Below are 13,409 nucleotides of genomic sequence, written 5' to 3'. Positions count from 1 at the left end.
TTAGCATGCATCACCTCTATTTTTTTTAGAATTTTATACCCCGTAGTTATAAAAATAGAGGGGGGGGGACATACTTTTTACGACTTTGAGAGCTGATATCTCAAAAACCGTTCACTTTAAGAAAAATGTTTTTTAGAAAACTTTATATCATTTTAAAAGACCTTTCCATTGATACCCCACACGGGTATGTACATCGAAAAAAAAAATTTCATCCCTCAGTTACATGTATGGGGGGCCCCACCCCCAATTCTTTTTTTTACTATTTAGTGTCATATTTTTGTAGCGGTTCATACAACACATATTCCCATCAAATTTCATCACTGTAGTACTTATAGTTTCCGAGTAAATCGGCTGTGACAGACGGACAGACGGACAGACGGACAGACGGACAGACGGACAGACGGACATGACGAAACTATAAGGGTTCCGTTTTTGCCATTTTGGCTACGGAACCCTAAAAATGGATAAACTTGAATCCTCAAAATAATTATTATGTATCCGTCATTGGAAGTGTTGCCAGGTAATAAGATATTTTTACTGGATAACGCACCTTACGCACCGGACTTTTTCATTTAACGGTTACAGCAAGATTTAAAACTTTCGTGTAGACACCTTTTATATTTTTTTCGGACCTAAAAACTTTAAAGCATTTTTAGTTTCAACTTTTCGTATGCCACTACATGGGTGGTGATTTAGAAGCGAACGAGTACTTATTTGACATACCAAAGCTGATGGAAACCGCCTCACCATTGGAAGTTGATGATGAAGAGGAGCCCTGTGCCGAAAATGATGAAGAAATAGTACGGCAGGCTGAAGGTTACTTTGTTTTAACTTAAAACCTTTCAAAAAGCCGTTAAGTTTTAAATACGTTTGTAAGAATAAAATGAAATCCTGTTGCGTTAAGTGAATTTCTGCAAAGTGTTGCCATATTACAATAACAAATAAAAATTATATACTTTCCAGAGTCCTTTAAGAAATTAGAAGAGGAAAGCAAAGATTTAAAATGGTGGGACCGTATGGAGGGTGACTGCCCACCGTTCATAATGTTTGGAGATTTGTCAGAGTTTGAGGCACCGAGGAGGAGGGAGATATCAAACAAGTTGAAGGCTATGAAGTCTGCGCCAAAGAAGTGGAAAGAATATGGTCAGTATTTCACTTTTCGCCGTGACCTCCGAATTTGGTAAATGGCAGCCAACCTCATAGCCCCCATAGATCAGCCATCTCATCTGAATTTTCTCCAGAATCTTCTAGCCACTATATTGTCTACTTTAGACAATATATGTTACACTTTAGTTTAGTTTCAAACAACTAAATACTTAACCGCCTATTTTAACTCCTTAACACCTGTTTAACCTGGCAACCCCGCGCCACCCGCAGCGTTCCACGACATGTTCCTTCGCGCCGACTGCGGCAACCATCAGCTCATCAAGGACGTGTACCCGCCGCCGCCGGGCAGGAACCGCTGCGAGCTCGACGCCGTAGGGTCCAATGTAAGCTTCTCGGAGCCTATTAATCATAACATAACGTAACCTATAAAGCCGGATGATTTTGACAGCTGTCATTGGATAAGTTAACGAGCAACGACAACGAACTGTCAAACTGTCGGCGAAATTGGATGACGGTATAACGATAGCGCCACGGCTCTTACAGTGCCAACTAGGTACAACTTTCGGCACAAAAGCATCCGAATGAAGTGAGGATTAGAATATGGTGTGTACTAAAGTGTTTTTCAAGATTTGCCAAATGTCGATAGATCGCCGAGTAGGTAACTAGGTGTACCTTATATTAGTTTCCCTATAGCGTTGCATTGAGGTGTATTGCTCAGCGTGCTATGGAAGGAGCTTTGGATACTTACCTTTACCTAGGTACCTACCTAGTCTACCTACAGTTTATTTACACCCTAAGAAAAATTACAACCAAAAAAAGGCCTTGTTTCTCAAAACAACCAAGTTACAGTTTAACAGTGGTATTGTTGTCCACAGTACAACGGGAGCAGACGGCCAACAGGCGGCAGCACCGACACTCGAGCGGGGTCCATACTGCGACTCATGTAAATATTGTATTTCCTTACTCCGCCCTTTAAACTATACAGGGTCTTAATATGGTACTTTATAGTAAGTAAAAGTTCTTATAAAGGGTATTATTTGGAAGGGTATTAATTCCCAACTGCCCCCGAATTATCCCATTCGGCATACCGCTTCTGCAACATCCTGGAACGTAACAGTAAATACATATAACTAACTGATCATCATGATCAAAAATATTCTTCCTTTTCAACGCCGCGCCGATATGATTGTCTCGAAGGCAGGTGAACTAATCCGATATCGACGTGCCTACAGGGGTTATAAGTTATAAGTGACATCAAATATGAGAATAATGTTCGTAAGTACCCCATCGTAAGTACCTAGGTGGCAACTGCCTAGCTATGTAGGTACTTAGGTAAATTTATTTTGTTTGTTTTCAGGACATCTGACGGGAATTACCAAACCGACAAGAGCACACTGTTGGCTGCCAAGGATTCCTTGGAGATTGCCTCCTCGAAGCATTTATTGCATGTAAGTTACCTGCCCCCTTTTTATGTCAATAGTGATCTTTGATGCACTGCCTGGCCACAATTTGATGGATTTATGAATTTAGTAAAACTTTTATAGTCTCTCCTTCATTTAGTTACTGTGGTATTTACATATATTTTTTTTTACTTATAAGTTTTTTTCTATAGTACCTATACAGTGTGTTGCATAAAGGCTATGCTAAGCCGAAAGGGGGTGACTCAGGGGGTCATCCTGAACAACTTTTGTTCTAATAGTTTTCGAAAATTCACTAAAAAAATATTTCCTGTTGGTCCTGATGAGCTTTCTACAAAAATTTTAAAATGTAGTGCTGATATAATAGCTCCAGTTATCTCTCATCTGGTTAACGTGTCATTTGAGCAAGGAATATTTCCAAGTAAACTTAATAATAATGAATGTCCTCCTAGCCGAATTTCGACTACGGCGGCCAATCTCATTTGAGATCAGCCATCTACGCAGGAGTAGATTATAGTGCCCAAGTGTGTGCGCAGTACACAGGAGCACTCTCTGTTCCATCACTCTCATAACCCAATGGGACGGATTGACCGACACGACTGGAGAGAGCTAGGCGCAGGACCGACTGCTTTACATGCCCATCCGACAGCATGGATCGTTTCACTGTTTCGGACATCAGGTGATCAGCCTTCTATGTCCTAACCAAACTTAGAACCACAATTTAGAAACACAAATTGATGGTCCCACCCGGGAATCGAACCCGGGACCTCTGGGCCATGAAGCGAAGCTTCTACCACTAGACCACAGAGGCAGTGCAGTAAGTAAACTTAAACTATATATGATAAAAGCACTTCATAAACAAGGCGATAAAACATGCATGGGTAAATACAGACCTGTGGCGCTTCTCCCAGTAATATCTAAGATTTTTGAAAAAATATTTAAGAAAAGGCTTATTGCTTTCATTGATAAATTTAAAATCATAGCCGATGAACAATTTGGTTTTCAAAAAAAGAAATCCACCTCATTGGCTGTTTACAATCTTATAAAAGATGTTTCTCAGCTAATTGATGTTCGTGAACCAGCTATCGTAATGTTCTTTGATATGTCAAAAGCATTCGACTTTGTGGACCATAAAACGCTTTTATATAAATGTAATAACTATGGCATCAGAGGACCTGCTCTAGATTGGATACAGAGCTATCTGCAGAATAGACAGCAGTTTGTTCGGATTGATAGCATAGTCAATGATGAAATAGTATTATTTGATTTTTCGACTAGGGAAAATACATTTGGAGTACCTCAAGGAAGTGTTCTAGGGCCAATACTATTCCTTCTGTACATTAATGATCTACCAGATGTATCAAATTATAGGACAATATTATTTGCAGATGACATATCTATTTTAATTTCAGCAAATAAAGAGAGATTAGAGTCTGAGATTAATTTAACTATTGAATCAGTTGTTGGTTGGCTTCAGTCGAACAATCTTAAAGTTAACCTAGATAAAACTACTTATGTACAATTTTATAATTATAATAATAAAAAAGCTAAAATTACAATAAAACATAAAAATATAATAATAAAAGAGTCTGAATCAATCAAATTTCTTGGTGTAACAATTGATAGACACTGCAATTGGAAATCCCATATTGATATTGTATGTAAGAAGTTAAATAGATTTGTATATGCTCTCTACAGGTTAAGCAAAATATCCGGACAAAAAGTTGCATTGGCAGCATATCACGGCTATGTACTTTCTGTACTAAGATATGGTTTGTTAATTTGGGGAAATTCCACAGATTTCAATAAGGCTTTTATAGTGCAGAAAAAATGCTTGAGGGCAATATATGGCAAAAAACAAACAGACTCATGTAAGCCACTGTTCAAAAAATCAAAAATAATGACACTTGTTTGTATGTACATACTAGAGGTGGGCATACATGTCAAAAGTAACCCAAACCTTTATACAAAAGTAGGTAATGTTGTAAATTTTAACACCAGGAACCAAGAACGACTTGTGTTACCTAAAAATAAAAGTGCATTATACAGCAAAAACTGTCATATCATGACCATAAAGATTTATAATCGTATTCCAAACGATATAAAGCAGTTGCCACTCAATCATTTTAAGCAAAAACTAAAACAGTGGTTGACTGAAAAAATGTTTTATGCAATTAAAGATTTTTTTGATAATAGTTATTAACTAATATTAAGTGTTATTAAATTGTATTATTAATTAGTAGAAATGAGAATGAAATTAAATTATATAAATTGTATTTTAAGCTTTTATAAATAGACATAAAGTATTATAAATTATTATTGTTGTTGACTTAATAGCATATTAAATCAATATAAATAAATTGCATGAATTAAAATTGTACCTATAATTACATTAAAATTGTATTTCACATACCGTCTGCTCGGTGAAACATGATTGTCTCTATAAACTGTACTTTAAGAACTACTGTATACCTTGTTTCTGGTGAATAAATGAATTCTATTCTATTCTATTCTATTCTATTCATAGAAACTTTGTAGGTCACGTTAATTTTTACTATGGAGAACGAATATTTTTTTTCGTGAATTTCCAAAACTCGTAGAACAGAATTACCCCCTGAGTCACCCCCTTTCGGCTTAGTATACCCTTTGAAACACCCTGTATATACCTACCTACATAAGTTTTTTTTGTTTTTTATGTTATTATTATTACTTATAGCATGGAAAACAGCGATCGTTTCGAAGTCATTCAGACAGTCAGTATCATTCGGTGGAAAATATAGACATTAAAAAAATAAGAGTAAGTTTTAATTTGAACATTTATTTTTATCGATTCAGGAAAGGATAGAGCCAACGGTGAGGTGGACAATAAGTACCTACTTATCCCCTTTTTAGTTTGGTCTTTTATTCTATCTTTTTATTTTTCTTAAATTATTTTTGTTAATAAGAATTCATTATTGAAATATACAACCTACTACTATTATAATTTATAAGTACCTAAAGTGATTGATTTTTTCTAGCATTCGATCGTGGTTGAAGAACTAGAACAAGAACAACAACTTTATGATGTGACAGAAGAGTAAGTTTAAAAAAAATATAAGTACTATAATTATATATTATGTATACAGGTTTTTGCCTCAATGGCCGAAGGAAGCACATGATGGGGAACGGTGGTCAGTTCATAGGGAGGCCTTTGCCCAGCAGTGGGACATACATACTACCCATAGTACGGGGGTAATAATGATAAATAAGATAAATAAGACGTGTTCATGATTACCCCGTTCTGTTCACGATTACGATTATATTTGTGCAATAAAGAATTAAATTAATAAATTACCACGTATTGTATGTGGACTATGATAAGAATATTTATTTTCAGATGCCTATGCGGTCCTGAAGAAGAAGAAGAAGAAGAAAAGGAGGATATTCAGAATAAAATGTAAGGGTTCCCGCTTTTATACCTATGTACCTATAGGTATAGTATTGTTGACCTAAGACTGTTGACGAATGGTGTTCTGGAATTCTGTATTTTTTTCCTGGTACTTACATAAGTAATAATTATTAATTTATTTCAGTACCGTGGTGGACAGTTTAACTTGTGTCAGAGCACACGTCCCAGATGCTGATTCTAAGATTAATTATGAAAAGGTACTATTCCAGGGTTTATTGTCCAAACTAGCTTGTAACTTTTTTACTTTACTTATTACTATACTTACCTAGCAGTATTAATTTTTTCTTCTATAAGTACTACCTACTTAAAACTCCGAAACGTATCCTAGGCCATAATAAGTACATAAATTGACTGACCATATTTTGGTAGTCTTTTCGGAGAGGTGCTTCCACCAGTATATGATTATTAGCCGAATAAAAAAATACATTTATTGAAAGCTAACTCTCCAACCCCAACAGTACTGTCCGATGGACAAGTGTGAGCTGATGCGCATGAGCTCCTTCGACCGCGCGCTCCCTCCGTACATGAAGGCGAACCCCTACACCCACTTCCGGCAGACCTTCGAGCACTACCACCCTTGCTCACCTGGTGAGGATATTCTACTCCTATTAATAAAATTGTTTCTTCCATCCAAAGGTTGTCTGGTAGAGATTGCTTTAAGCAATAAGGTATGGAATCCCTATGGTGTTCGTTTTTACCCCTTACCCCAAATCTGTAAAGCAGGGTCCAATTTAGAGTTCCACCTGTATTTTCTTCCTGAAATTATCCTTGCTATTGTAAATTGATAAAAAATAATGTCCGAATCCTTTTTGACGCAAAATTTCAGAGCAACTCGAAATAATACAAGAACGTATCAAAGAGAGAGAAGCTAAAGAGAAACTTATGAGAGAAGGCAAGAGCAAACCGGATGTCTTAGAGGAGTGGAGAGATGGTATGAATTAGTATGTTTGAACTTTGATCTCTGATCAAAACCTTCGACAATATGTATTAGAATTATGTTGGTTGTAAAAATATGCAAGCTGAAGCTGAAGTTAGCAGTGGGCTGGTCATATCTGCCGAAGAACCGGTAACCGTTGGGGTCGACGAGTTCTCGAGTGGAGACCAGACCACGAATAGGTAAACGCAGCGACCTTAGGCGGGTGGCGGGTAATGGTTGGATGAGGAAGGCCGAGGACCGAGTGTTGTGGCGCTCCTTGGGAGAGGCCTATGTCCAGCAGTGGATGATTATTGGCTGTTGATGATGATGATGATACCCCATTAATTTGTCCGCCTGGTTTAGTTGTAACAAGTCCTTATAAGAGCGAGCTTAAAGTTCCTTGTCCTTTTAAATGCCATCATTATTATATTGGTCAAATTATCCTTATCATCTAAAAAATATGCAGCCCGATTATTTTTTATCGTACCCCATTAATTTGTTCTTCTAACGCTGTAGAAGTGGGCGGCGTGGCGACGCAGACCTCAGACTACATGCTGGGAGACCTCCCCCCCTGCACCTGCCGCGACCCTCACCTCAACCCCGCGTTCAGCAGCGTCCCTCACCCCACCCCCGCGTTTAGCAGCGTCCCTCACCCCACCCCCGCGTCCAGCAGCGTCCGGATGTTTAATGGTGAGTTGAGGGTTTTTAAAAGAAATAAATAACACTTTGATCTGTGAGAATACCTCCTAAAGGATATCTTCCACAATCTTCACGGCGTGCCACTGCCACTGCTGCTGCCGCTGCCGGGCTGAATGCAAAAGTCAATCCAATGTAACTTTAGGTCGCATCGCATAGGCCGCAAAAATTATTCTCATTCTCAGGTTTTTGTCCTTACCTGTCATTACCCCATTACCCCATCAGTAGCATTGGGGGTAAAAACGATTGGTTATTTAAACCAAAATTACTTCTTCAGCAATCAGCATCAACATTGAACCAAAATGCATAACAATAATTAATATAATATGAACAACTTATGTGACATGGTATTTAAGGAACTAAATAAATGAAAATAATTGCATTAAGGTGGCTGACCAACGTTACGACGTGTAATGTAACATATTACACAGCGAGCATTCGTGTAGTCAATACGTAGTATTACAGAGAAACCAGCGAGATTTTAGAACACAGTGTTGAGTAACATGCTCCCTGGAATGTTACATTACAGTCCGGAATGTGACATTTATATTACCTTCAATCCTGACTCTTATTCATACTGCAGTCCAAGATCTGCTGCCAATGAAGGAGGCCCTGGCGCAGATAGCCACGGAACAGATGTCCGACCACAAGGCCAACTTCAACCGACTCCAAGTCGACGGACAGGGGGAGAATGTGGATGAAATGTAAGTAGTTTTGACAATATTGCAAAAATTTAACGAACAAAATGGGGAGGTATCTAAAATGAGTACTTAATTTCCTAAAGTTATTCAGTTCTACGTATATGTCAGATTGGCTAGATCTAAGTTTAGTTTCAGTTTCCTATAATCTATCCTAAACATCCTGAAAATAAAGAAGGTTCAGACCTAATCACTAAACTTTCACAGCTTGAATCAAGATCGAAAAACATTCACGAAAAACAGAATGGAGTCAATAAAGGAAATTTTCAAGAAGTACCCCAGCCTAGCAGACTTATTCCAAGGAAATGCCATGTGCTAAAAAAAATACTGGATCATTCCCTTTTGTATATTTCCAAATTATAAGTAAATGTTTTTAAAAACTAATAAGACTTTTAATCCTACATGTAAACACTATAAAGTATCTTCAAAATCTATCTAAGTCGTCGGCTTTGACTAGCTTCGTAGTCCAATCTATTCCGTTCTTATTTAATTGGAGGCTTTCTCACTCTGGTGGGTTAGCAACAACCAAAACTTCAGCCTTACTTTTGCTTTCTTGTAACTGCCCCATGTTATTTGAAATATCATTGATTTCTTTTCTTATAGTCTGTTCAACGGTGACCACGTTATCGAAATCGTTCTCACTGTCTTCATAATTTTCTTCATCTATTGAATGATGGTCTTGGTCGGCCTCCTCAAACACATCAGATTTGACTCTGTCCACCTCTGGTTGTATACTTTCTTTAACTTCTGGGATATTGGCAGGCACCGCAGCTGGTTTTGTAATCTCGTAACTACCCTTTGGAAGGAAAGGAAACATCCTCTCGGATTTATTTGTAAGATCGTTGACGTAAATTAGTGTTGAAGCGGGCGTATTTGAAATCATTCCACTCGGTGCTGGGACAGTTGGTGGATCATTAAGGATCTGATTGTCAATTTTAACTTCTAAATGCGATTCTGTTTTACTTTTCTTTATGTCAACTACAGGGGCCGTAGCGCTGGGCTTCATCTCTACAGATGGTTTTGTTACACTAACCCTAGCTTCAGCTATTGGTTTTGTCATACTTAACTTGACATCAACTGGTGCTTTTGTAAAACTCTTTTTGATGTCAGCAACAGTCGGTATATATTCTGCTTCTATGGGACTAATATTTTTAGTGGTATTATCGATATTCTTTATAGATGCTTTCGGTTCTATGATAGGACTAATACTCTTTCTTGATGTACATTCTGGAAGTTTGGTTACTGATTGTTTCGATGTCCTTTCAGCTACATTAGTCGGTTTAGCAATAGAAGACACTTTCTTCAACAAAGGTGTTTCATTCATTATTCTACCCTCATTAGTCAAAGATATTTTAGATTTCGATGATTTTTCTACTTCTGGTATTGAAAAGCTGGACTTTTCTGAATGTTCAACATCATCTAACTTTTTATTTGTTAAAGCTTCTATTTCTTTGCGTCTTGCTGTTTTTCTTTCAAGTTGCTTTTGCAATTCTTCTATTCTCTCGTCTTTTACTTTCAATAATGTGTCTAACTGTTCAACCTGGAAATTATAATTCTTAATTTTACACATAAGGTACAAATTATCAGGGAAGCAGGAGACATTATGAGAAAAATATATATTCTAAAACTAAGAGTCTATGCAAAGACAGCGACGGCATACTTATATGTTTATGCTGCTAGCCCACCAGGTTATTCGTATTTGCCAGAACTTCATAGCACACTTCCATATTCGCCAAACTTATAGCGGGTTTTTCCTATAAGTTGCCTATTTGGCAAATATAGATAATGGAAGTTTTGGCAAATATGCAAATACGAATAGCCAAGACGTATGGTAGCAGCATTACATAATATATTTCCATGCCCACCAACCTTCTGTTTCAGCAGGTCAGCACCCTCCCTGGCCTCTGCCAGCTCTCGCGCCACCGCCAGATACTGGTTGTAGCCGATCACCTTCAGCTGCACCGTCTCCAGGACTCCGTTCACACGGTTCTTCACTGGCACGAGGAGCACGTTCGCTGGAGATATGGTTCTAGTCTTTAGTGATACCCTGATGCCAGTCGTGCATATACGGGGGTTGTTGAAAATGTGGTATTTAGTAGCCAAGCCAAGGGATGGGTGTGGGTCAGGGGGTTAATTAATTATGAACAACTTTTATCAATAAACGGAAAAGAATATTAATTAATTACAATGGTAAAAAGTACTAAAAACTATAAAATCACGTGACCAACAAACATTTTATGAAGGTACCTATTTTTATCCTCCATTTCAACAGTTGTTCAGAATTACCCCCTAAATTACCCCAGAAGAAAAGCTAAATTTATTACGAAAATTTCCAATACTTGTAGAACGAAAGTTATCACCCCCTTTTGCAACATCCTGTACGTCCGAATGCTATTCCTAACTTTGTTGTATCGTGTGCCGCTATAATCCAGTGTTACTATGTCGGATACGAAGATCTAGATATGTTTAGACTGTGAATACGTAAGACAACTTTCTAGATTTCCCTGACACGTTATTATGAGTCGTGTGATGTTCAGTGAAGTTTATCTACCTTTGTAAGTACTGGGAACTTTCTATTGTATGAAAATGTTTGCAAATGTAGCACTCAACCTATTTCAAATAAGAAACTCTCAAAAAGTAATAATACTGTCTACCGCTAGAGAGGACCCGTGACGACCCAATAGTGTAGTGGTTGGTGACCCTGATTGCTATGCCGAAGGTCCCGGTTCCTATAAAGGCCTCTACACACCAAAGCCGCTGACCCGTCGGCTCAGGCCGCCGGCTCAACCCGCCGGCCTCATTTTTTACAATCATGCCTCATTTTGTACTATGTTAACCCGCCGGCACTAGGCCGCCGGGCTATGCCGCCGGGTCCGCGGCTTTGGTGTGTAGAGGCCTTAACCGGCCGGGGCAGATATTGTTTAATGACAGATACTTGTACTCTGGACTTGGGTATACTATATTATGTAACCTGTCCGAATCCCGGATCTGCCTAGTTTGACAATGGATGGCCACGTATGAGATGCACCCGCATATTATCATAATTATTAGCACATCATTTACTTGCCTTGATTACTGATAAAACTCCACCCTGTATTTACAACAGTAACGGTACTAACGGTCATCCCCCAGAGCCTCGTGGTAGCTGCCTCCACTCGACAGGTTCTGCTCCTCCTTGGCCCGGCTCGCTTCCTCATCACGGAGGATCTTCTCACGGACTGGAAACAGCACAGTTGTATTAGCATCATCAGCCAATAATAGCTGGATATACATAGGTCGAGAGGCATCCGGTTTTACTATAAACTCTAGGTAGAAGTTAAATAGATTATGGCTATACTAGCTATTATTACATACCCAGCAGCCCAGCACCTACGACTAACGAACGAACAAGAATTAGAGATTCGTAGATTTAGACAGTGAACCCTCTGTGATCTGTGACATACCGAGCTTATAATTCTCATTAAACTCACTTTATATGGCAATCTGTCCGTCCGTCAATCTCTCAACCTTGTTCATCTAAACACTATCAGGCTCCTAGCGCTTAAGTTCGTCGGCCCAGCAGACTGGTAAGTATCTTCTTAAATTTGACCATATATTATGTACCTAACAGTCATTGCATCCAATTTGAATAAACTTCAGAAAACCTTACCCATAATAAGGACTCGCTCAATAATGTTGGGTGTGGCGTTGGCTAGCTGTTCCATGGTGGCGTAGCACAGGTTTAGTTTCAGCTTTTTGAGCACCTGAAATTACACGCGCAAATTAAATCAGATATTTAATTAAGTATGTACCGCAATATTCACTCGTTTTTAATATTCACATAACTGGGCAATAATACGTGTTGGTGTTGATTCACAGCCTAACCACATCCTTAAATCTGGATGCTAAATTCAAAACACACACAAACTTAAGGTGGTGCATGTTCTTAGCTGCCGAAATACCGAAAACTGCTGGCGTTACCGAGTGAGGACCACGAACAAAGCTTGGAACACTGTCCCACTTTTTGTACCTACATGGACCCAATACTACTCGAATGGGGACCATCAATAGACCATGGCTGAAATAATAATATAATAAAGTGAACCCAATACCTTTCTATTGAGAGTCATCCAGTTGTTAAGTTTGAGCGCGTGGCTATTCCGGGCCGGGTAGTTGTGCATGTCGATGAGCTTCGGATAGTGGACGCTCAGCATCTCTGCTAGCAGGACTGTGGGTTGAAGAACTTCATCAAGCGGGAAGTTTCAGGAATCTTATGAGAAATTTCAGTAACCTTATGAAAAACTTCAGGAATCTTATGAGAAATTTCAGGAACCTTATGAGAAATTTCAGGAATCTTATGAGAAATTTTAGGAATCTTATGAGAAATTTCAGGAATCTTATGAGGCTGTATCATATGGGAAAACCATGATAGTGGGATTCCATAATAATATCCCATGTGCAACTCGTCGTGTGTTTGCAGTGAAGTTAGGCTTCAAGGATGGAAGCGGTTCTACGCTACTAAGGTATTACTAGTTAGGTAAGTAAGATGTATTGCTATGGGAACGTTTTTCGTGAATATTATAAATACTTATTTTTATATTCGCACAAAAAAAACAACAGACATGTTAAACACCCAAGGCCCTTGAATAAATCACGATTTATAAGTATGCTCAGCAGGCTGGGTATCAAACCCTGGACACCTTAACCAACCTTAGCACATCAGTCCTAACCACGGTGCCATCGCCATCCCCAATCATTGCTAAAATCTACGAATTTAACTACAAATCCAATTTCTTGTTCCAATTTGTCGTATGTATAACCGACACCACTCCTAGGTCCTAGCGTCACACGACTAAACCCGGTCGGATACATCATCATCATCATCATCACCAGGTACTCACCAGCATCAGAGAAGTCCCTATTGATCTTCCTGGTGGTCCGGGACAGCTTGAAGGAGTCCACCCACGCCAGCACCGACTCTATCTCGGACACGGGAATAGGGGACTGGAAGTTTGTCATTATTGCGTATTTATTTACAGTTTCGTGCCGGTTTCGTGGGTAAATTTCAGAGTTTTGCGGTGTCAACACAAATTTCAGTTTTCACATCGTGTTTACAGGGAATGTCAGGGTGGTTTGTGGTTTTTTTT

The 13,409-nt window shown here is 38.8% G+C and overlaps 2 protein-coding genes across 3 annotated transcripts in view; one reads left to right on the top strand and one right to left on the bottom strand.

Moving 5' to 3' along the window:
• LOC105391679 overlaps window positions 1-8,631 on the top strand; it is a 19,807-nt gene extending 11,176 nt beyond the window's left edge. Inside the window, exons 5-18 of one of the 2 annotated variants that reach the window (XM_011563201.3) lie at window positions 657-816; window positions 964-1,143; window positions 1,378-1,490; window positions 1,983-2,050; window positions 2,465-2,555; window positions 5,242-5,322; window positions 5,543-5,601; window positions 5,902-5,961; window positions 6,098-6,170; window positions 6,432-6,561; window positions 6,800-6,904; window positions 7,406-7,579; window positions 8,169-8,289; window positions 8,491-8,631. In XM_011563201.3, coding sequence (XP_011561503.3) covers window positions 657-816; window positions 964-1,143; window positions 1,378-1,490; window positions 1,983-2,050; window positions 2,465-2,555; window positions 5,242-5,322; window positions 5,543-5,601; window positions 5,902-5,961; window positions 6,098-6,170; window positions 6,432-6,561; window positions 6,800-6,904; window positions 7,406-7,579; window positions 8,169-8,289; window positions 8,491-8,602 — 1,527 coding nt within the window. In that variant the 3' untranslated portion in view covers window positions 8,603-8,631. The remainder of the gene's footprint in view (window positions 1-656; window positions 817-963; window positions 1,144-1,377; window positions 1,491-1,982; window positions 2,051-2,464; window positions 2,556-5,241; window positions 5,323-5,542; window positions 5,602-5,901; window positions 5,962-6,097; window positions 6,171-6,431; window positions 6,562-6,799; window positions 6,905-7,405; window positions 7,580-8,168; window positions 8,290-8,490) is intronic. The other variant, XM_011563203.3, reaches the window with a different exon arrangement.
• LOC105391680 lies at window positions 8,616-13,409 on the bottom strand. The gene is made up of 6 exons (XM_038111352.2): window positions 13,164-13,409; window positions 12,375-12,490; window positions 11,933-12,026; window positions 11,403-11,501; window positions 10,153-10,298; window positions 8,616-9,823 (listed from the first exon to the last, which is right to left on the bottom strand). The coding sequence occupies exons 1-6, from the start codon at window positions 13,279-13,281 to the stop codon at window positions 8,786-8,788; spliced, it is 1,611 nt and encodes a 536-aa protein (XP_037967280.2). The 5' UTR covers window positions 13,282-13,409; the 3' UTR covers window positions 8,616-8,785.

Source organism: Plutella xylostella, chromosome 26, assembly GCF_932276165.1.
Source record: "Plutella xylostella chromosome 26, ilPluXylo3.1, whole genome shotgun sequence".
In the NCBI taxonomy this organism is placed as follows: Eukaryota; Metazoa; Arthropoda; class Insecta; order Lepidoptera; family Plutellidae; genus Plutella; species Plutella xylostella.
The sequence above is the reverse complement of the archived record's forward strand: the minus strand, read 5'-3'. Positions and strand labels throughout refer to the sequence as shown.